The sequence below is a fragment of the Chanos chanos genome, chromosome 1, assembly GCF_902362185.1.
Source record: "Chanos chanos chromosome 1, fChaCha1.1, whole genome shotgun sequence".
In the NCBI taxonomy this organism is placed as follows: Eukaryota; Metazoa; Chordata; class Actinopteri; order Gonorynchiformes; family Chanidae; genus Chanos; species Chanos chanos.
In genome coordinates, this window is record NC_044495.1 from 23,548,784 (window position 1) to 23,572,798 (window position 24,015).

Sequence of the window (24,015 nt, forward strand, 5' to 3'; positions counted from 1 at the left end):
GTAGCCCCTGAAAACGTGTGTTGAAAACTCATAAAAACCCCGCAAATTTGCAACTGTCCCTGAACTATATACAGTTCGGAAATAATGTACTACCTGTTCATTGTTAAGTTCTAACTAATTATTATCTCCGTACCGTCACACTTAGATTCACAGAATCCGATTTTAATGTAACGTTTTGGGATAACCAAGGCTGTGGCCTCGTGATTAATGTGATTTTAGCGAGAAGTAACCACAACTGCAAACATACTGTGATCTTTTCTAGAAAAAACTGCAAGCCAGTTAAATAAAAAGTTCTGCTCCTGATTTCTTTGAAGGATAGCAGTCCATTTAAAACACTGGCCAGATGAAGGAAAGAAATTATTTGCTAATTGTGTATTTTGATTTTAACACCCACTTGTTATTACTTATAACTAAAACGTCCCAATACAACCACTCTTTCTAGATAAAGACTTTATAACAAAAAACAGTTTAGGGATTGTGAGAAATCCAGTCAAAATCTGGTCCATTTTACAAAACCCAAGCCTTTGACTGATATAGGGAGATTTCTACACTAAAAAAGAAAAATCCTCTTCAACCAAAAATGTATCAAGCATTTCTTAATAGAAAGCATGGCCATGCCTTGGTGTTGGGCAGGTCAAGGACAGTTTGGATACATCAGCAGTCTGAAAGTTTTTTCTTTTGAGAACTGTTATGACTCTGGCAGATGCACCAGCCCTCTCACGTCTATGCTTGTATTCTTTAAAAAAAAGAAAGAAAGAAAAAAGAAGCGTTCAGGCTGTATCAATGGAATTCATATATATCTGCATTCAGGGACCAGTAGACATAGATACACAATGATTAAGACTAAAAAAAAAAGAAAAAGAAAACATCTGAGCAGGTTTTTAATTTGATGCGGGTATCACCAAACTCATTAAGTTAGCTGGTGGCTTAAAAACACTGATGTAAATTGTAAATGGATCAAAACATTGTGTTCTTTCTAAGCACTGGAAACCTGTGTGCTGTTCTCACATATTTAGACCTGTCTTTTTACTTTCTGAAGTGAGTTGTTAAGAAAAACATTGCTTTGGCTTGAGGTTTTTGTCCTAAACATTTATCAGAGCCAGGATATGAGCTATGGCATTACGGCATTCGTTTGAGTAGCCGTTGTTAGTTGGCTGTGTAAGCCAGAATTGACTAATTTATTTACTTGGCTCTGCAAAAGTACTGCTTACATGAATTTTTCTCAGAAGAGGAAGAAAGACATTCAAATTTAAAAGAGAATTTTCTGGAAAGAAGGGCTTGTCTCTCCAAAGATTGCCATCAGGAAGAAAAAAATTCTGAGACTGCTCTAAACCAGTTCCATATGTGGAGTCAGTAACCACCCTCAGTCATGGCAGATAGACGTGTCTGTCTGGGCAGAACTCAGCTTATACCACTTTTATCATCTACACTTTTTAGGACATAATCATCACATATAGATTGACTAATAGGAAACTGAATTACCACATCTGGCAGTTACACATGAACCAGAGACTGATTAGCTCATCTAGCATAACTGATTTGTCTTTTGAAGCTGAAATGTTGAAAGAAAGTAGATAACTTTCCTATTCAAGCCACATCAGTAATTCATTACCAAGTACTTCACAGTTGGTTTAGCAGATGAAGAACAATGTAAAGTTTGATAATTCATATGTACCTCTGTCTTTCTATTCAACAGATGCTCCAGACTGAATTATGGCTCTACTAAGAAAATGTGAGTGAAGGGTCTCCTATGAACTCTGATTCCATCAGGACTGTTTTATCTATGTCCTTCGTTTGGCTCACTAAAGATAATCTCAGAGGACAGTGACTATTCCTATACTTCAGTAAACACATATGTTGAAGTACATTTCAGGGACAGAGGAAACCCAAGCACTTCAGATAATGTGTGTGTGAACACTGGACACAAAAGATATTGAAAATGTGAATGTAAGATACACCATGTATAATGAGGAAAACATACTTAGGTATTGTTGTGAAGTAATTACCTCTTAGCCAGGAGCAAGAGTTTGACTCAATGCACACATTGTATACCAAAACCCCCGCCTCTCTCTGTAGTGTTCTCCTGCACAGTTGGAATGAATCCAAGTGTGTGTGTGTGTGTGTGTGTGTGCATGCGTGCGTGCATGCATGCGTGTGTGTGTGTGTGTGTGTGTGTGCTTGTTTTAAGAAGGAAGGGACAAAGATTGTTCAGGCAACATCTTGCCAGCTGTGGCTCTTAAAGCACAGATGAGGTAACCAGGAGAGCCATTTTGTTGTCATACAACTCCTTTATATAATCCAGTACATTCTACCTGCAGTATGAACGTTAATCACAATCAGTGCGCTGTAAGGAATCTTTAAAGAAATCAGTTGAATGTCATGTCAAGTATGAACACGAGTATATTATGTTTCAATCTGAATTTTCAGTATTCATAGGTGATAACAAACACACAATATCCCTGATAAGCTACATGTGTAATAATCATTAAACTGACTTTGGAATCAGTGAGACACAGTGCTAATTTTAGTAGGGAAATCAGCTGGAGTGAAGAGGGCAGAATGGGCTCAAATGGGTAAAACAGAAGCAAGTCTTCACCTCAGACCATCTAAAGGTGAAGGTGTCAAACAAAGATTCTCTCTGATGCCTAAGACATGCTGCTTTCATAAGGGCATGGAATGGATTTAAGGTTACCAGAAGACTTTTAAAGCTAGCCAAGATTTTTAAAAACTGTTTTTGTAAAATATTTTGGGTGTAGAAGATTAGACCTTTATTGGGTTAATTTTACATACATACAGAAATATTTTGCAGTTTTGCTTGGATTAACCCAATCCCCAACTTTTCTTATTATAAAGGAGCTCAAGATGCTTAGATGGTAAATGCAGTGACTGCTAACCTGCTAAATGAATCTCACCCTTGATGATAACAAAGTGAAGGTTTAGTCGGCTCTGTCAGTGTTCTGTCTGTCACTGCAGTTATCGGCAATACCCCATTCAGTTCTTTGTACAGCCTGCCCTTACAAGGATAAATGTTTTAGACTTTTGAACTAAGTTTTATGGTATTTTAGAGAAAAAAAATCACTTTGTCTCAAGTTCTGCCAAGTTCTGTCATACAGCTAAGCCCTGTAATGCTTCAGCTAAGGCTCTTGAATTTTTCTTTGGTCCCTTAAGTTCTTTTTTTTTTCTCTTTTCCTGAAGACTGAGATGAACTTAAAAAGGAGGATGTTGAGAGATTTGACTTTTAAAATACCTTGTAATATAATCACCTATAATTTGTCATGATTTAATAGACAGATATAATATAGAATACATTAAAAATAACCTGCAGAATTATATAAGTAGAATATATCTCTTTTTAGCTCATGTTTATCAAATGTAACAATAATTTTAACAGGGTCCAGAGAGATCTGTGCTCTGTGCTGCCTTCTGGGGTGACAGACCTATGTTGTATCGTGCCCTGCAGTGACCTCTAGTGACTGAATGTTGAACACATTAATTTTTACTCTGTCAGCTGTTTGAAGAGCGCTTGTACAATGAATGGAATCAAGTCATTTTTATAGGAAAGTTGGCAAAAAAGGAAAGGGACAAAATAAAATATAAGCAAGTTTAAATGCAAATAAATACCCTGAAAATGCTGTTTTTAAAAATGAAATGAATGAATCAGGCATTTTGAGCTTGGCAGAAGAGATTTATGTCATCCATTCTCCAAAGCTGAGCATTTTCTCTTGTTTTTGTGTTACAGTAAATCGTGTCCTCATGATGGTGCTGGTCCTGATGGTTTTTACTCTTCTTTACAGCAAGTTGTTCAAATCGCAATCCACGGCCAAACTTTCAAGTAAAGTAACGCTTTAGCAGACCTACGGCTTGCACAGTTCATGTCTCCTAGTAGGGTTAAATTCATCATCATTTGTCTGTTCAATGCTTAATGTACCTTGTTCTATTATGTCTTTAATCTTAAACGTGTCTTTCACTTTCCATATTAAGTGTATTTGTTGAAGCAACCACCCAGCTCTTTATCAATTTGGTACCTTTAGAGACAAGAAAAGACCCAGGGCATGGTGCTAAGGTAGCTCATGAAGAGAAGTCTGAAATGGAAGATGCCATCCCTGTCGTCATCTGTGCATCGGAAGAGCGCATTGGGGGCACCATGGCAACTATTAACAGTGTTCATAGCAACACGCGTGCAAGTGTGTTCTTCTACATTGTCACGCTGCGAGATGCCATCAAACAGATCAGGTCTGTAACAACACTGTAACTGTGAGATTTCTGATTTCATGGACTGCCACTTGGCACCAAACATTTCTATATGTATATTATGCTAATTTGCATTGGATGTTGCACATGCCTTAAGTTATTTAGCTTAAAATATCCAAGTTGCCAGCTACTTAATGTTGGTTTAAACACATCTGGTTTCACAGGCAATACATAGGGAAAACCAAACTGAAAAACATCAAATATAAAATCCTGGAGTTCAACCCTATGGTTTTAAAAGGCAAAGTGAAACCAGACACCTCCCGTCCTGATCTGCTACACCCTGTGAGTGTGTTTATAAAGTGACATAGTGACACAGTGTTCTCACGCACATTTGTTCTGTGATTATCGATCCATAGTTATTGTTCTTGCTTGTTCATTTGATTGTCTTGTTCTCTGCTTTTACTTTAAATTGAAGGTCTAGCTTGAATCAATATGTCAAATCAAAATCTGATACTAAACCTGTAAACCATCTACTCCAGTATTTTCAGTGATGTATTTTAGTCAGAATGATATCTATTTAAAATATGGCCTTTCTACTTTTATAACCCAACCACTAAAAATACAAAATGTCCTCTTTTTTCTGACAGAATCTCTTTTTTTCCTGTTTTGTATTGTTACAGCTCAATTTTGTGCGGTTCTACCTTCCACTGCTTGCCATCAATCATAACAGAATCATTTACCTAGATGATGATGTTATTGTGCAAGGTGAGACTAATAGCATTTTTTTTCTTAATTCAGGCAAATTCACTCACAGATGCTATCAGTAATGATGCTCTATTAGAAAAAATAACAAATGTGAAAATATAAATTTCAGCAAACTGTAAACCCATTTAAATCTTAGTGCTCCATAGAACATATGCGCCATCAGGATTTTGACCATGACGATCTGATTGTTAAAAAGGTTTATGTGTTGAATGTGACATTCAGGGGACATTCAGGAGTTGTACAACATTAAGCTTAAGCCTGGCCACGCAGCTGCCTTTGCCTCCGACTGTGACCTGCCCTCCACCCACGACATGGTGCGCAGCATTGGCATGCAGGTAAGCATTTACAGTTTTACATTTTGACGTTTGGGACCACAGTAGCATGCTGTTCAGCAGAGAGTCCTGATCACGCTAGTTTGTTTGAGTAAAGTATTAAATTGTGCACAGAGCTTTGCTGGTGAGACAGAGAATATAGCTGTATTAGAACGATTCTTGAACTGTCCATTTCAGAAGCAAACCCATAATGCGTGTCCTATAGTACATCTCATGGAGTGTCTCTCAACCTAGTCTTCAACCGTTCTTAAATGGAGGGATTTTTTTTTTCAGCCCTGTGTTGGCAGACCTGATTTGTAGCTTTGTAATGAGATTAGCATATAGTAATGAGAGTGCTTGCCATCAGTGAGAGCAGATGGATAGGATCTGGCAGACATAAGACCAATACAGGGGAGACAGTACTTTCCTCAGGTAGGGATGACAATCAACATCATGAAGGGGTAACTATCATCCTGAAGAAAGGAACTGAGAAATGTCTGATGGAATGGAAACCTGTCAACAGCAGACGGTAAGAATGAGAGGGAGGCACATCAACACCACCATTATCCAGTGGTACACCCCAACAAATGACAGTGATGAAGAAACAACAGATGCATTCTATGAACAACTGCAAGCTGAGCTAGAAGGGACACCACCACACGACTTGAAAATTGTAATGGGTGATCTAAACGCAAAAGTCGGGAATGGGGGAAAGATAACACAAACTATGACAGAGCGATGGGGAGTGAGGGCTGCGGAACCATGAGTGACAACGGAAATAGGCTGCTGGAGCTTTGTATCATCTATGACCTCATCACTGGAGGAACTTGCTTCTCACACTGTGATATCCACAAGATGATCTGGTGTTCCCCCAATGGAAGAGACAGAAAACAGATCAACCGCCTGATGATCAATGGCACCTGGAGATGATCAGTGAGTGAGACGAGATGGGGAGTTGATGTCAGCAGTGACCACCACCTGGTAACAGCAGTACTGAAACTCAAACTGAGGAGAACAGGGCGAACAGCAATAGGGCACCAGCAATTGGATGTGGGGAGACGACATGACCCCAGAGTGAAAAGTGCTTTTGTCTTGCAGCTGAAGTACAGGTTCCAAGCTCTGGCACACATTAAAGAAGACCACACACAACCAGACCCAGACGATGTCAACAACAAGTGGGAACAAACCAGAACAGCATACTCCAAAAGTAGCGAAACATGCCTAGGAAAAACAAAATATAAGAAGAGGAAGGAATGGATTACAACCGACACTTGGCAGTCCATTGAAAACAGTAGAGTCCTGAAGAAAAGTTCATGGAGGCCAAGTCTGAGAGGCTGCAGGCGAGATACAAAATGCAGTACAGAGAAATGGACCGAAAAGTGAAGAGGAAGGTAAAAGGGGACAAGAGGGCTTACATGGAAGACCTTGTGAAACAGGCAGAAGATGCAGCCAAAAGAGGGGAACCATCGATGTGCGGATCACAGACAAACAGGGACGACTTCTTACATCTGAAGCAGAAATAGAGGCTCAATGGGCAGAACACTTCAGCAAAATTCTCGACAGACCACCAACAGCAGAGGCTGACATACGAGAAGCAGAGACCGACCTTGAAGTTGATATTGAACCACCATGGAAAGAAGAAATCATCTCTGCCATCAGATCCCTCAAGAATGGAAAAGCCCCTGGACAGGAAAGACTAACTGCAGAACTGTTGAAGGCAGACCCAGAGCTGGCAGCAAGAGTGCTCCAAGCACTCTTCACAGCCATATGGGAGGGAAGGAAGATACCGGACGCCTGGATAAAAGGCGTAATTGTGAAGATCCGAAAGAAGGGTGTCCTGAGCAATTGTAATAACTGGTGTGGCATCGCCCATTTGTCTATCCTCAGCAAAATCCTTGTGAAAATTATCATATGATGAATATCAGATGCGATAGACAACCAACTTAAGAAAGAAGCAGGGTTCCGGAAAGGTAGAGGATGTGCTGACCAAATATTCACCCTACATCACATCATTGAGCAATGCATAGAGTGGCAAAGGCAACCGTATATCAACCTTGAGGATTTTGAGAAGGCCTTTGATAGCATCCTAAGAGACAGTCTATGGTGCATACTTTGTGCATATGGGACCCCACAACAGATTGCCCGTACTACTTTTCAACATGGTCATAGTCTGGGTGATGAGAAGAACCACTGAAGACATATTAAGAGGCATCACATGGACTCTCTTCTCATCACTGGAAGATCTGGACTTCGCTGATGACATGGCTTTGGTCTTGCACACACACCAGCATATGCAGGGGAAAACCTTTCATCTCAGCACCTTTGCACAGCAAGTAGGCCTGAAGATCAACCAGAAGAAAACGGAGTTCATGATGCTGAACATCCCAATTCCCTCACCAATCCAAGTGGACGGAACAAACCTACCCACAACTGAAGAGTTCACCTACCTAGGCAGCATTGTCAGACATGATGGAGGAGCAGGCAGTGATATCACGAGCTGACTCAGCAAGGCCAGAAACACCTTACAAAAGCTAAACAACATCTGGAAGTCAGCCCTGTACAGCAGCAACACCAAGCTGATTCTGTACCAGAACTGTGTCCTGTCCATCCTGCTACACAGCTCTGAAGGTTGGAGTATGACAGACAGCGATCTCCACAAACTGTCAACCTTCCATACAAAAATCCCACGGAAAATACTGTGAATATTTTGGTCCAATACCATCTCCAACCAACATCTACTTGGCTGGTGAAAACAGGACAATATGGCCACCATCATTATGAGAGGGCGACGGAAATGGATCGGACATGTTATCCAAAGAGAGCAGGATAGCATCACCCGAACTACCCTTCACTGAACACCAGACGGAAAATGAAAAAGAGGCCAACCCAAGAACGCCTGCTATCGGACAGTGGAGGGAGAGCTGAAGACCCTGCACCCCACCTGGGGTACTATAAAGACACTGGCCCAGAACAAACAGGAGTGGTGACCCTTTGTTGCTGCCTTACATGCCAACAGTAAGTAAGTAATGAGATTGTTTGTTGGTTCAGGGATGCTAGTGCAGAGCTGAAAAATAAATTTACAAAACAGAGTTGTGTTGAGGATTGGTTGAGAAACACTAATATCTTGTGTATTCATTGTGAATGTTTGAGTTAAACATTCCACAAATTAAAAAAAGATTTCTCGCTCTGAGCCTATTTCCCAGACAACATATATGGGCTTCCTGGATTACCGGAAACAGGAGGTGAGAAACCTTGGAATAAACCCAAGTGACTGCTCCTTCAACCCTGGGGTCTTCGTTGCTGACATCGCTGAGTGGAAACGACAGAAAATTACCAAACAGCTGGAGAAATGGATGATGGAGAACTTCAAGTGAGCAGAGAAGAAATATATAATCTTAAAAATCCTTGCAGTGTGAACTCAGTGAGGAAATCTTTTATATTTGAAGACATCTGTTCAATAATTGGATTATTTTGTTTCAATTTCTTATCAATGAATCTTGTCAGTGCAATTATTTTTCTTTTCATCTGAACATTTCATTTATGTCATTGTGTATTGAAACCGCTTCTAAGAAAGGGGTGTTAGAAAAATCAACTGATTCTCAAACACTTATTTGAAACCTCCCTTTGCTCCATTAGGGAAAATCTGTATAGCAGTGCTATGGCTGGGGGCGTGGCCACCCCTCCCATGCTGATTGTGTTCCATGACAAATACACTACCATTGACCCCACGTGGAATGTCAGACATCTGGGTAAAACATTATCTTCATACATTCCTTCCTTTACAAACAAACAAAAAAATAGATATTGCTCAGTTAGATCTCTCTTCAAGTCATTATTTTTCCCATCTACCATGTTTTTATGGCATCACCACATGTAGTGATAAGTTAGCAGAATATCTCTTTAAAAGCTCATTCAGTTTTCTCATTCACTGAGTCTGATCACTGTCATTACCCAAACCTCTCTTTAACAGTCAGTCTTTTTTGTTTCCTTAATGAACTCAGTGTTTGTGTAATCACTATATTTGTCTTTGAAGACATTTTGGCTTAACTGACATGAAATTCTGTACTTGTCACAAAATGCATTTAGTCTTAAAGGAAAGCTTGTCAGCTCTGAAATACTTCATAACTGAGATAACTCGTAGTATCAGAGGCTTCTCACAGGATTACATTTTAAACTGTATTATCTTCTTGTTCCACCCCCAGGATGGAGTCCTGATGCCCGCTATGCTGAATCTGTCCTGAAGGAGGCACACCTGCTGCATTGGAATGGCCGGTTTAAGCCCTGGGACTATCCCTGTGTGCATCTTGACCGATGGGAAAAATGGTTCATCCCAGACCCCACGGGCAGGTTTTCACTGGTACGGCCCGAAGGCTGACATGACCATGACAGTAGTATCCATCAGGCTTAATGCTAAATGGACACCTGGTGCTTAGTACAGGGTTTAATGAGTGGTGCATTAAATGTACTTTAGTTGTTTTCTATCTTAGACAAAGACATGTGGGGAAACTTCACTCAGGTTTTCAGATATCTGACTATTACTTCACAATGAAGCAACACATTTGAGGTGAGAGAGCATAAGACATTACCAGTTTCCTCCTTTAGGAGTTTAAACAGTTCAGTGGTAGTTTGTCATTTGAATTTTATCTTCAGAGTAGCCGTTGTTGACCGTAACTGTTACGTTACAGCTTGAAGTATCATTTCCTCCTAACAGATGCATGGTTCATTAGGAGAACTGAGCATTAACTCATGTGTATTGTTTGTGTGTGTGGGTGTGATCAAAACTATTCCTAATTCACAATAAACAAAATGTGGAAGAGTGTGGTGTTAAAGTGCATTATTACTGAAACAGAATAACCACATACAAAGGAGGCAAAAAAAGCACTTAAATTCCCTTTAAGGAAAAACATTTAATGGTTCACGTGACAGGAAGTCAGCACTCCATAACCGGGTCAGTTAAATATTAACAAATTTACAGTCATGAGGAATGTAAAAAAACAAAAAACAAAACAAAAACAAAAAAAAAATCAAACACAAAGCAGCGCCTAAAAAAACCCCCAACCTCAACCCCACCCTCTAAGCCCACCCCAGCAGAAATGGGCTGTAATGGATCCAGTCCGAGCTCTGCACCCAACGCAAACCCTTGACCACCCCCCCTCACAACATTTTACAATTCGTCCTTGTCTGTGGCACCCTGTAAAGAAAAGGAATACAAAGCCACGCTTTAGTCTGAAATTCAGCCTTCACTTCACAATTTTAAAATGTATTTTAGGATTTTGTAGGATTTGCGTTTTGGTCTTCACTCACCGTTTCTTCTGCGTCCTCATCTGCCTGAACATCCTCTTCATCTTCAGCCTCCTCTTCAGGTTGTTCTTCTGGCTCCTCCTCTGGTTCCTCCTCAACCTGGTGGTCATGAGAAAGTGCACAAGCAACATTAAGTACCTCATTAATGCACATGCAGCCATTGCATTGATGAGCCACATGACAATATGGCCGAGTGTCTCTACTTTAAAAATAGGACTGCACAGTCTCTGTGAATGTTCTGGTGGTGGAGGTGGTAAGAGATGGTGTACACACCTCTTCGCTAAGGTCCACGTTCATGCTGAGTCTTAGCATGCGCTCAATCCTATCTCCATAGGCTTTGGTGTCTGCCAACTGATACCCTGAGCGTAGAGTGGCCGTCTCAAACAGAACCATGGCCAGGTCTGACGCAGTCTGGTCCTCAGCATTGTCCTGTGATTCCAAAAGGGCAGGTCGTTATTTATCTGGTATCCACATATAACAGGTTAACTTAATCACTAGATACTTATTCACTGTATGGTGCCATCTTATGCTGAATGTGGTACTTACACTGACTCTCTTCAACATCTCCTTAATGAGAGGATGTTTGGGATTGATTTCTAATGTTTTCTTCTGACTTGCATAATAACTGGAAAAAAAAAAAAAAAAAAAAGAATCATGCCATGGGAACACATTTTTTCAGCAAATAGAACAAACTAGCACAATTAAGTGGCTAGCTTTGCCCTCATGAAAAAAGTTCCACAATACTTACTTAGTGGAGATGTCTTTTCCTGTCTGGTAGGCTTGAGCCTTCATGATCCTTTCCATGTTTCCAGACCAGCCATACTGACTGGCTACAAGAGCACAAGGGGACTTTGTCAGTCTCTGGGACAGGACAGCTTTCTCAATCTGCAGAAACAAAAGATGGATTCATTTACATTTTTCTGTCCTTTTATCTTTACCTTTGTCTCAACATACACACTTACCAAGCCAGGCCACTCATTTAAATCCTCACTGATATAGTCATTATTAATTATATTCAGTTTGGTATTCCAAATTAGACTAAATGTAATACCTTGTCTTTCAGGGCACTGTCCTTCAACCAGGTGGTAAGAGGTTCAAACTCCTTCTCTAGAGCTTCTCTTTTCTCCTTAGCCTTTTCACTCTCCTCAAACTTCACACCCTCCTTGGCCACGTTCTGGAAGCGCTTGCCGTCAAACTCAGGCAGGGCTTGGATGCAGTACTCATCTACAGGCTCTGTCAGATAGATCACCTCATAGCCCTTCTTCAGCAGTTTCTCCACAAATGGAGACGACTCAGCCTGGAGGTGAAGAAAACAGTGGAAAATATGATCAATTAAGGAAGTGCACCTCAATGTAAAACAATATTAAATCCCATTCTAACTTTTCTTTGGATCAAATCACTTGAAGCCAAACTCCTTATGCTATGAGCACCCAAATTTCCTAATGCTCAATAACGAGTCCTATCATTTGATTTTTGAAAATCTTCGCATACGCACCTCTTTTCTGCTAGTTCCAGCCATGAAGTAAATCTTGTCCTGCTTCTCCTTCATTCTCTCCACATACTGTTCCAGGCTTGACAGACTAGACTCGCTGTGGGAGGTCTGGAAACGCAGCAGCTTGGCCAGCCTGGTCCTGTTGGAGTGATCCTCAATCACTCCCAACTTGATGTTGGTACCAAACTCCTTCCAGAACTTATCATTGTACTGTTCCTCTGCAATCTTTTTAATCATGTCCAGAGTCTTCCGCACCAGCTTCTTACGAATGACCTGACAGAGCAGACGAGACATAGGAGTTTCAGTAAAGGCCAATTTAACTAATTTGGCGCATGAATAGCAAAATTAAGTTTCCTCAGTTTACAAAATTAAGTTTGCAATGTTTAACTGGTATGGTAACAAAATGGGGAATCAGGGATGATTTTTAAATGAATTTAAACTGAGGGAAGAGCTCACCTTCAACAGTTTGTGTTGCTGCAGAGTCTCTCTGGATACATTTAGAGGAAGGTCATCAGAGTCCACCTAAGACGAAAAACTGATGAGTTGGGGCCAGCAAAACTTAAAGCTGAGTTTAAGTACTCAAAAGGTAAACCAGATAATACTCACCACACCCTTAACGAAGTTCAGATATTTGGGCATCATATCGTGGAAGTCATCGGTGATGAAGACTCTTCGCACAAACAGCTGCAAGAGAGAAAAGTCTGAGAAACTACAAGGTATAGTTGTGCATTTAGCACCATAACAATCTTAAATTGCATACACGTTGAAGACCGATTAGAATGTGTAAAGAATTACATCAGTGTTACCTTAATGAAGTCATTCTTCTTTGATCCATACTCATCAAAAAGCCCTCTGGGTGCAGAAGCGGGGACAAAGAGGATGGACTTAAAGGTGACCTCTCCCTCAGCAGTGAAATGGATGTGAGACATGGGCTCATCAGAATCCTGTAAGAGTGGACATACTGCAGTGAGTCATTTAATAAGGGGTACCACACCATTAAACAGAATCAGTGAGGGGAATGAAATAGCATTTCATTTGTCCTAGTGGACATGGCTTGCATATAGATTTGACTCTCACCCGAGAAAAGGTCTTGTAGAAGGCCTTGTACTCGTCCTCCTCCACCTCCTTAGCTGGTCTCTGCCAGATGGGCTTAATGTCATTCATCAGTTCCCAGTCCCACACTGTCTTCTCCACCTGCACAGAGAACAGTGTTTACTCATGTGAAATCTAAACAGCATTTAGGGGGAGAAGAAAAAACATTGACACATCCTCTTGACTGACCTGCTAGTTTGCTTTCCTCAATAGAATTTTTTCTGTTAACAATTCAGAACAGAGTTGTTCTGCTAACAGAAGTTGTTCTGTTAACAACTCTGCTAACAACGGTTAACAATGCAGTTCTCTGCATTTTTACCTTCTTGGTCTTAGGCTTGTCCTTATCTTCCTCCTCCTCCTCCACTTCAGCTTCATCCTCGGTGGTGTCCTTCTCTGCCTCAGGCTCGTCTTCATCAATAGGCTCCTCTACTGTCTCAGTCTGTGCAGAATTAGGACAGGAAGTGTTCACCATACTGTAAGTGACTGTCCATGTTCAGACTATTACAATCTAGTTACTGGGAATAAATGCACATGCAACTCTTTGCTTTAAGTGTAGCATTCAAAGAGATTCATGACACTACAAAGATTTGCTGGATATTAAATAAGACAAACAGACTGTTAGTGTCAAACATAAGAACAAAGTGAATTTTCAGTTTAGTGATCTGCTATGAGAGAGAATGACATACCTTGCTGCTCCACACATAGATGGGGAAGTTGATGAACTGAGAGTATTTCCTGACCAGGTTTTTGATGGTCTCTAGCTCAAGGTAGTCTGATGCTTCTTCTTTCAACACCAAACTAATTTTGGGAAGTGAAAAATAAAACTTGGGTCACTTTAACAAAAGCACTTACGTCATTCAGTTTTCAAGGAGCTAAACTTCAATACGGTTGTTTATGTTCAATTCTCTACTTGTCCATTCACAAAGCAGGGCATTTAAAAGAGCAATGAGCTAGTTTGTCGAGTAACTTATCTGTACACCAGTACTTACGTGATGGTTGTTCCTCTGCCAAGGGTGTTTCCACGTGGATCCTCAGTTACAGAGAACTCACTGGAATCAGACTCCCAGATGTGCTGAGTGTCATTGTTGTGCTTTGATGTGACGATGACCTTGTCAGCCACAAGGAAAGCGGAGTAGAATCCCACACCAAACTGACCAATCAGCTCAGAAGTGGACTGGCCCTCTGTCTGCATCTCAGTCATCTTGTTGAGGAACTCACTGGTACCTGACTTGGCAATAGTGCCCAGGTTTTTCACCAGGTCCTCTTTGGTCATGCCGATACCAGTGTCTGTGATGTGCAGCATGTTCTTCTCTTTGTCAGACTGAGGGCAAACATGAAACCAGCATATAATGATAGGAATTCACCACAGAGATCTCATTAGTTTACAACAGAACAAATGGGTTTGTGTATACTTGTCTTAGCGAAGTTAAACTTTCCTATAGCTACGGCAAGGCCTAAACCACATATGTCAAACTCCCTTTTGCAATGCAAATGTCTACATGGTTGATCTGGTGCACAGTCAAAGTTTCAGTATTAAAAGCTCCTCGCTGCTTGTGTATGAGCGCAACACTGGGTGGATGGGTCAATGACCCGCGCACACACACACACACCTTGATTTTCACCGTCAGCTCCTCATTACCGGCGAGTGCATTGTCATCAGTTAGTGAAAGCAATCGGATTTTATCCAGGGCATCAGATGCATTGGAGATCAGTTCCCTCAAGAAGATCTGTCAGACATTACACAAACACAAAATTAGTGCGTTAACCAACAGCGTCACCTTGAGCATAAGCAGTCACTATTACGCAGCGTCACCAAAGAGAGACTAATGTAACAAGAAAAAAAAAACAAAAACAAAAACAAAAAAAACTTGAGATGTCAAAAAAAAAAAATGGGTAGTGCACCATACATTGATGGCTAGCTTACCTCCTTATTCTTGTATAGGGAGTTGATGATCAACTTCATCATTCTGTTCACTTCTGCCTGGAACACGTGTTTTTCTGATTTCTCTCGCATCTCCTTTATCTGTGCAGCATTTAGTCCATCAAGCTGGATGGCCTCTTCCTCCCTGGAGTGAAAACAGAGGAGGAAACAAGACTGAGCATGCATGCTTCACAAGATAGAGCCTCGAAACACTCTTTTCCCTTGGGTATTTTGATGTAAGTCACATGAATGTTTATTAAGTCCCCTCAGGAAAAATGCTAAGCTTGGGTGTTTAATCTAAATCTAATGTATCCAATTTAACATTTTAACACTTGATGCACAAAGTTATTTTGGTTGTAATCCACTGAGAGAAGCTAAAATTAACCTTGTTTTCTCTCAAATGAACTTCCTGAGTAGGGTCTTAGCATAATATTTTACAAAAAAAACCCAAAAACAAAGTAATAATGAGTAGTGGAAAGGTTGGATGAACACTACTGCCTTCCACCTTCAGTTGAGGAGAACATAAAAATTCAAATTTCACTATTCAAAACACCGACCTCTGAACCACCTCGTCGTCTGTCCGTGATCCTTCTCTGCTTTTACCCAGGTCTTCCTCCACAGTGCCGTCAACATCAACATCATCTGCTCGGACAGATGCTGTGATAGACAAACAATTGGATTACATTTTTAAAAAAAGCTGTTAATTTTACTTTTACTGCATTGGGTCTTATGCAAGTCCTCAGGATGAAAGGTTTACTGCTAAACGCATTTAATACCGTTCAAGGCCAAATTTAGTCTATTGGGTTACTCAGTAACATCACTTAATGAGGGACACCAGTGTGCTTTACTGTCATCGTGTGACTGGTACAACAGGGTCTGTGTACAAGCTCATAATTTGGTGCGTGTGTCAGCCTATGAGCTGCAATACTAATATACTCGTCACGGCCTTCACATAAACGTGGATTAGTACACAGATTCAGGTGGATGCAACTAAACCTGAGCCCTCTTTACGCGCTAACCTTAACGTAGAAACGCATTGTATATTAGCGAATGCTCTCCTTTCCGATCTTACTGAATGCCCCAGCATAACTTGTGAAGCTAAAAGTATCAGGTGTGATTATTCTTTCATTAAGTCTCAATTTATGGCTACACATTTAAATAAACGGATTCAAAAGTCTTCCAGGTAATATCCAGGCAATTGCAGTGAAGCATGTGAGAACATATTAAATGTTAAAAGAAAACGTAGCTTAAATGTGTAATTAAAAAAAATAACGCACTGGAAGACCCAAACCCATTTTTTTCAAAACTATCAGTTCACCTAGCCAACTTGCAAGCCCACTAGTTTTAAGGAAACTTCCAGAAGCAGATGCAATTCAATGCCGCTTCCGATCCTTACGTTTCGATTGTGTGTAGCAAAATGAAGTAATACGCCTTTTTAACGGTTATGCATAAATGTATGATTGTTCAGATAGCCAAGATCGCAAATATGTAACAGACAAAGGCATGGAAAGCGAGCTTAAGTTAGCGAGTTAGCCAGCCCTGGGGCTTTGTGTCAAGTTCAACGTGAAAAATCACATTTTTCATTGTTAGCGAGCGTAATAATAATAGCACTTTTATCGACAATCAAACCAATACTCACTAAAGGCTAGAAGAGCGCAAAGGAGGCCTATGACCCACAATCGCTTCATCTTGTCAGGGGACGCGGTTAACTGAGGCTAAATTTCAAATAAAGGCTCCAAGGAACTGCAGATACACCCGACACTCCGGTAAATTCAGAAACTGCGTGGAGGCCGGAGACAAGTCGGTTTTATTAAATCCTCATTTTGGAGGCGGTGGTCAACTAAGGACGACCAATGGTTACACACCACGCACAATACAGCACCAATCACTGGAGCATCCTTAGCCACACTCTTCCAATCGTAGCTTTACATGTCCAATTTTACACGTCCAAATCGTGGCCAGTTTCCATTGGCTGGTGGATCTGTCATACACGAACTGCGAAACGATATTGATTCACAAGGTTCTTGGCAGTTTAATTCAACGTGGTAGCCGTGCCTCCTTTAAAAAAAGACAGTTGTTGCTGTGATCCCAATTCACAGGGGGACAGCGTGTTGTACTGTACATTTCAGAATAAAAAACAGGTAACTTAAATGCAGATATTGTACACGGAATCATTTTGAATGAATTAAACTACATGCAATTTTGATGCATATAGCCCGGTCAGCATGCTGCCAGCACTGCACATTACAACAGGTAGTTTTGTTATGAGATACTCTGCTATGATTTTTCCTGTACTATTATCCAAAGCATTAAGGTCCTATATTTTTTGTATTAGGAACGGCCATTGAAAACTGGCATTGTAAGTCTCAAACCCTGGGTTGTTCATGTGTAACAGGACTATACAGTTGTTCCCATGATATCTTGCCTCTTCACCTTTCCCTCTATGTTCCTGGAGAGACAGAGTCTAGATGTATCTGTATAGGTTAAACTGATCTTGAGGTGAGTATGCTATCCCCTCGGCATAACAGTTACTAGGAGACTCTGAAACCTGAAAACCAGGATCATAAACAGCTGTCCCCCTGTCAGGTTGGAGTGTTGTCTCAAACACTTGTTGAGGCCTCACTTCACTGATTCCTTTTTTCCCCTGAATATCTGCGCTGTGATATCAGAGCTACAGTTATGAAGTCAAAAAGTACAAGGAAATAAAAATGATGGCGCTCAAATTCCAACCTATTAGGACATGTGTAAAATGATGTCACATGCAATCCATATGTAATGCGTTTTGCCGAGCTCTGGTTCACTGATAATAAATAATCATCAGCCTAGGTATGCCAGTGGCTTTTGCATTAAGGGCTATAAATCTGCTAGGGTAGGTATGCAATCTGAGCTGATGTTCAGTTGTCGGTCTTACAAAACACATTCACCTTGGTAGTAGTAGTGCCCAAAGTAAGTAGCAAATAGCATGGCTAAGGACTTTCTGCTCAGTTACAACAACTACAGACTACAATGTAGTCTTCAAAGAGGGAACAGTCAGTCACTTTAGACAAAAACCCTTTAAGGAGCCAGTAAAAACAGACTGGAAAAACGTAATAGAGTAGCTTTCCTCTTGGTCAGTGTATATCTCAAAGCTAAAACGATGTATTCATGCAATATCACTTACTTACAATTTGTCTGTGGTGTCTTTTGATTTATGTGAAAATCGTTAAGGAAAATCATTACCAGGACGATGGCACCTCTTTCAAGTAACTGAATGTTTCATGTTATGTGATATGTGACTGTTAACTAAAAACATTTTCACTAGCACAGATAAACTCCATATTAATCTGTGATTTTTAGACATTTTCTGAAGTATAGAGCTTATGTGTTCTATATTTTTGTTGCTCTTTTTTCTCTCTTTTGAAGTTCTGGAGTTCTGCTGTTTGTGTATATCAGACAACATGTCTGATACAACCCTTTTTAGCACCCCCAAAATAAGAGATTCAGATATATTCTTCTGCTGTGTGGTAATACGGATTTTGGAAAATCATGTCTGTCAGCTTTTTTTTTTCCAGATGATGAACCCCTCAGTTTCAGTCATTCCAAATTCAAGTTCAAGTTTTTTTGCATAGCACTTTTTACAGTTAAAAATTTTCTCAAAGCGGCCTTACAGATATCAGTGCCTAACTCCCCCGTCAACAAGCCCAAGGTGACAGTGGAAAGCGCAGCCTTTTACAAATTTTACTCTGGGCCCTGCAATTTTATCCTTTAGTGATTATCCTATAGAGGGCGACAAAAACATTTACTACAGAGACAAAAGCTGCCTGGATGCATGCTGTAGTAATTGGACATGAATGATCATTGACCACTGTGGTGTTATAGGAATAATATTGTTCCTCTCCCATGAGACACTGCTTCATTTGGTTTGTACCTGGAAAGGAGAGTACAGGTTACTGAGGCAACTCTTAAACAGGTTAGATTAACAACATAATCTAATAATTTTACCAATGTTAAATATTGTTTGTGGTATTAATTTTGCAGTTTCATATTGTTGTGCTGTTGTAATATGCCATTTGTAAACCAGTGTTATTGTTTTATGTTTATGATTGCTTATGTTTAAGGGACAGTATAAGGTTACTGATCATAGTGCAACAATTGCTTGCTGAGTTCTACACCCAAGTGCATCAAACAGGTGTAATGGAAGCTTATTGTCAGATGGGGCTGGGCTCTACATGTTTGCTCAGCTGGACTGATAAAGGCCATGATATATTATAACCTGATAAGTGGTAATGTGTTGGGTCAGGGGATCATGCATAATGTTGCTGTAGGTCAAACTTTATGATCATGCTTTTTCCGTAGCATGTATTATTCCTTGTATTTTGTTGCATGCTTTCAGAAACTTACATGTTGTCTCTCAGTTCTGTTGCTATGTTCATACTGTTGATTCTACTCTTGAGCTGTTTTATTTTCAAAGGAGATTTCAAAGAAATCAGTGCTGCCTGTCACATCTCTGTCCACGCCTGTGGTGAGGGCAGGGCTGTATTTTCATCACCAGAGAAACTACAGTGCATTGGTGTGGCAATGTGTCTGTGGGTTTAAAAATATAAAAACAGCATGATGTAAGCATGACTGCTTCGGCCAGCTTGTTTCAGACTGCAATATAAAAGGAAGATGGACACAAGGGTATTAGTGGAACATTATTAATTAAAATTTCTTGAATTTAACAAGATAAAAAATAGGATAAGGATAGATAATGTCTATGGTCGAATTAACCCCAAAGGAGAAAACCTAAAGGGTGTACTGGTGTGAGTATGTGCACGTGAAGGTGAGAAGATCAGTGTGTATGTCTGCAAGTCTTTAAGTGTATGTGTGTGTGTGAGGGAGGGAGGGGAGAGGGGGAGAGCTTCCTTTGATTGTACCCATCTACTCAGATGTGGGCACTCAGCTAGTTATTCCCCAGTTACCATCCACTGCAGCTGCACTGCCACTGCAAGGCCAGATGGGGGCGATTGATGTTTTAACAATGACTACAGCGTTAATATGAAGTGTGTGTGTGTGTGTGTGTGTGTGTGTGTGTGTGTGTGTTTATAATTTTAACATTTTGTGAAATGTAAAGACTGAGTCTGTATGACCCTGCTAGGTGCTGCTATAACTCCTGCTTTGACCATCAGGACACAATGAGCAACCAGTGCCTGGATCGCTGGAGAAGCAACATGTGGACCTCTGGATTGGGATGTACATCAGTGCTACTGTATTTTCATTATATTCTCCCCCATTTTCTGTCTCATTCTCCTGATTCTCTCTTTACTTTTAGAGGTTTAAATTATACCCTGTCTTCAGTTACAATAGCTAAATTCTGTATTCAGACTTTTGTGGTCCGAGGTGTGATACCTTATGAGAAATTGGTATATACATTTCCTGCCAATTAAACTTGTTTGTAGAATAAATACTGAAAGTTCACACTAAGTTTAAGAGTGGCTTTGCAGGTGTGATTTTTATGACTTTTTAAAAACCTTGACAGACTTATAGCAGTATGTCATACATGTTAAAAGAACAGGAAGATGGAACAGAAAACACATCCTCTTATTTTCCAGTCATATGTAAACTTACTGTTACTCAGGTCAAAAGACAAAACAAAAACAAACAAACAAACAAAAAAACACTCCTCTGTAACAAATTGCTCTGACACACCGTACCATGGTTTAATGTGTAACATTACATTAACATTAGTGCTTTAATTGTTTGCTTCCCTTTTTGTTTCAGGGCTCCAGTAGGGCAGAAAAAAGAGAGATTCATAGTCTCCTCCAGAGAGCTAATTACCATAGGATCCACGTTCTGGGCCTGAACACCTGCTCACTAGAGTTGCAAAACAAGACGCCTGAGTGTCATCTGTGATGAAATTCATGTGAAAATTTTATGTTTATGTTTTATGACATGTTACTTTTGTGTCCTGGCCTAGTGTGTTGATAGCATTTTTATATTGGAGACCCCAGTGTGCCCTTTGATGTTTCTGTAAGTCTGAGTTCAAAATTCTCTCTATACTGTAAGCAATAGGCCACGCCTCTCACTGCACCCACTGCACATCTACAAAGAGTCACACAGCAGTATGAATGAGACTCCAGCAGACCTGACCAAAACAAGTTCCTTTGAGATGACACAAAAGTGTGACCATAGGAAAGACTAACTCTTCACAAGTCATCTGAGGACCTGGAATAAGCTCATGATTCTTTGGATTGAATTTCAGACCACTGTGTCTATTCCTTGGAGTGACATCAGTAACCTGATCCCTTGTTCTTCTTGCCAAACCAGAGCTCTGCTCCAGTTGGCATAGCTTTGGCCACCAAGCAACTGACCTTTACAGGAGAATATAATGAGAGGGCTTAACAGACAGATATGCACAGGTACAGGAAATCGGCATATATGGTCACAAAGGGTTGTATACATTTTGCCACTGGAGGGCGTTGAACATGGACAGAGACGCTGATGTTCAGCACAATGTGATAACACCATGGGACCGTCATTTAACTTTTTTATGGCACACCTTTAATGGATGACATGTATATTCTTAATGATTATCAAAAAGGAGCATTTGTTTTTTTTCCATAAAAAAAAAAATAATGAGAGGAAAAAGGACTTGGTTAAAACGATGGTTATGTCCTTGCATGCGTATAACTCTGGCAGGTTTGCTTCAATGCTTAAATTAACCAATAGATGGCAGTATAAAACAGCTGCCATCAACTAGGTTGCTTGTCACCTTCAGCATTGAAGATGTGTTGCTGTGATTACCATGATACTTGGATTCTAGAAGAAAATTCCTCTGACAGCTGAGGCAATTTAGGGTGAGAGACCTGTGTTTGATCTAAAAAATATCCGAGTGTATTCCTGACAACATATACGAGTGAACGTGCACATATGTATTTGTACTGTCTCCAAACTTTGTATAATCTTGCAATGAATCTTAAATTGTCCTTTTTATTGATTTTCCAATTCATTAAATTGTCTTTTTTATTGATTTTTCTTTAATTAATAGTAATTAATTGGCATTTCTGATTTAATTTAAGGATTTCTAGTATAATTATGTTTTTTGGTTGCAAATATGTAAAAAAAAGGAGCAATTATAGTGTCTTTTCATGCGCAGCGACACATTTAGCACCCAGTGTAATCTTATATCTCTCACCTACTGGTTCTCTAGTTTACTTTTGAGTGGGGCCAAATTGTTCTGTAAGGGTTCTGTTCGGTCATTCATGTTCTCTCAAACATTATTAGACACTTTCTCAGCAGTATTAACTGACATGTGAAGTTTGTTTGTTTTTTCTGTTTGTTTTTTGTTTTTTTTCCCCTAAAGTCTTGATTCCGCATATGATTATACAAATTCAAATTTAGTGCAAACATGAGCTAAGGAAACATAATTGTCTTTTCATGTCATGTTTACATAATTTATCTATGCTTAATAGAACCTACTTCCAACTACTGAAGTTTCAAATCCACTCAATCTTTGCTTTTGGGGTAGAGCATTAGAATAATATGAGTAACTTCTCATGTGGTTTACTCTTGTAACTTTTTCCATTTGCAGTGGAGGTGACTCTGGGAGAGTCTGCTCGTGTAAGGCTGCACGTCTACAGACTGTCACACTGGCCTTCATTCTCAGTGTTTGTGTATGTGTGTGTATGTGTGTGTCTGTGTGACAGGGTGGAGTGTTAGAGTAATGAGGAAAAGTGTGTGAGATTTAGTCAGCTTTAACTTCTTGTCCAGTAACTGTGGAGACTTGTCATGAATAGCTTGTGAGCGTAAAAGATGCCCCCCCCCTTCTTTCTGGCTGTTGCCTTCAATTTCAAACACTTTTGTGAGACTATGTGACAAAGAGATTCACAACCAGTTTCTCACGACTGATCTCTTCACTATCCCATTCTCTTCTCAAATACAATTGCTATTAGACAACCACTGGTCAAGCCCATTCAGAAACCAATAAACAAAGACTGTGTTTTTTCATAAAGTACAGACAAATGATATTGAACATATCAGATACAAAGTGAAATATTATGATGATAAGCTTTAGAGAATTTAACTGTTAGTTAACTTTTGATGTGTCATATTCGATGGACATGTATCTTTAACTTTTCTAATAATGCGACATGATATTTTATCCCATAGACTTAACATGTTCAATGAGTAAGACTCAGGATACAGACTGGCCCCACTTTAGGAATTCAGCCCACAGAAACTAGTCACTGGGCAAACCAGTGCCAAGTGTGTGTGATCTCTATTGTTTAGTTTATGTGTTTGTTAGTCTTTGCTAGTTTCATTGCTTTCTTGAAACTAGAGTGTTACATGCCTCAGTTTTTCCTCCTGGCATTGGTTAATGGCTTTTAAGGTGATTTTAAAAGCACTATTGACTGGTAACTTTAATTAGCTTGATTAGTTTCTTGACTGGCATCAGCTATTTTTCTTTTTTAACTTCTGAGTCAGAGCAGCCATGCAAGTTTTAAAGAACTGACCTTAGAACCTCGCCTGCCAGAGGAGTCACCTATCGGGTCTCTCTTCAACCAACCACATAATCCCCCCCCCACCCCCCACCTCCCACCTCGTGACAACATCCTGACAAATGTTAACGGCCCAGCTGGATAAGTGCCCATGTCTGACTCTCCCACAGCGTTATTTCATGACCTTCACATTTGAATAAAGTTTATTGCAGCTATCATTCATTATATGTTTTTTGTAGTATTAGTCTGAAACAGGAAATATAGTTATTTTAGTGAAGAATGTATTGAAAATAATAAACAGCCCGTTTGATATCCCAAGTAGGCTGACCCAAAATTTAAATCAATATCAGCAAGTTTTTGTTACTGAGAGTTCAGGCCAGACACTGACGCAAATGTGCTTGTTAACGAGTAAGCACAGCGTATATCCTCAGACCATCGGAACACATCCTCTGCACAGGGAATGACACCTTTACAAATTTCACAATG

The 24,015-nt window shown here is 40.1% G+C and overlaps 2 protein-coding genes across 2 annotated transcripts; one reads left to right on the forward strand and one right to left on the reverse strand.

Moving 5' to 3' along the window:
- The first annotated feature begins 1,713 nt into the window (after positions 1-1,713).
- On the forward strand, positions 1,714-9,642 carry glt8d2 (glycosyltransferase 8 domain containing 2). The gene is made up of 9 exons (XM_030775358.1): positions 1,714-1,732; positions 3,740-3,832; positions 4,032-4,233; positions 4,416-4,533; positions 4,872-4,956; positions 5,179-5,291; positions 8,471-8,637; positions 8,904-9,016; positions 9,470-9,642. The coding sequence occupies exons 1-9, from the start codon at positions 1,714-1,716 to the stop codon at positions 9,640-9,642; spliced, it is 1,083 nt and encodes a 360-aa protein (XP_030631218.1).
- A 507-nt stretch (positions 9,643-10,149) lies between these two features.
- Positions 10,150-16,844, reverse strand: hsp90b1 (heat shock protein 90, beta (grp94), member 1). The gene is made up of 18 exons (XM_030772177.1): positions 16,713-16,844; positions 15,631-15,730; positions 15,077-15,218; positions 14,763-14,879; positions 14,142-14,473; positions 13,839-13,950; positions 13,472-13,591; positions 13,138-13,254; positions 12,867-13,004; positions 12,667-12,744; positions 12,517-12,582; positions 12,064-12,333; positions 11,620-11,865; positions 11,317-11,453; positions 11,115-11,193; positions 10,842-10,997; positions 10,572-10,667; positions 10,150-10,458 (listed from the first exon to the last, which is right to left on the reverse strand). The coding sequence occupies exons 1-18, from the start codon at positions 16,759-16,761 to the stop codon at positions 10,432-10,434; spliced, it is 2,382 nt and encodes a 793-aa protein (XP_030628037.1). The 5' UTR covers positions 16,762-16,844; the 3' UTR covers positions 10,150-10,431.
- Positions 16,845-24,015: the final 7,171 nt, after the last annotated feature.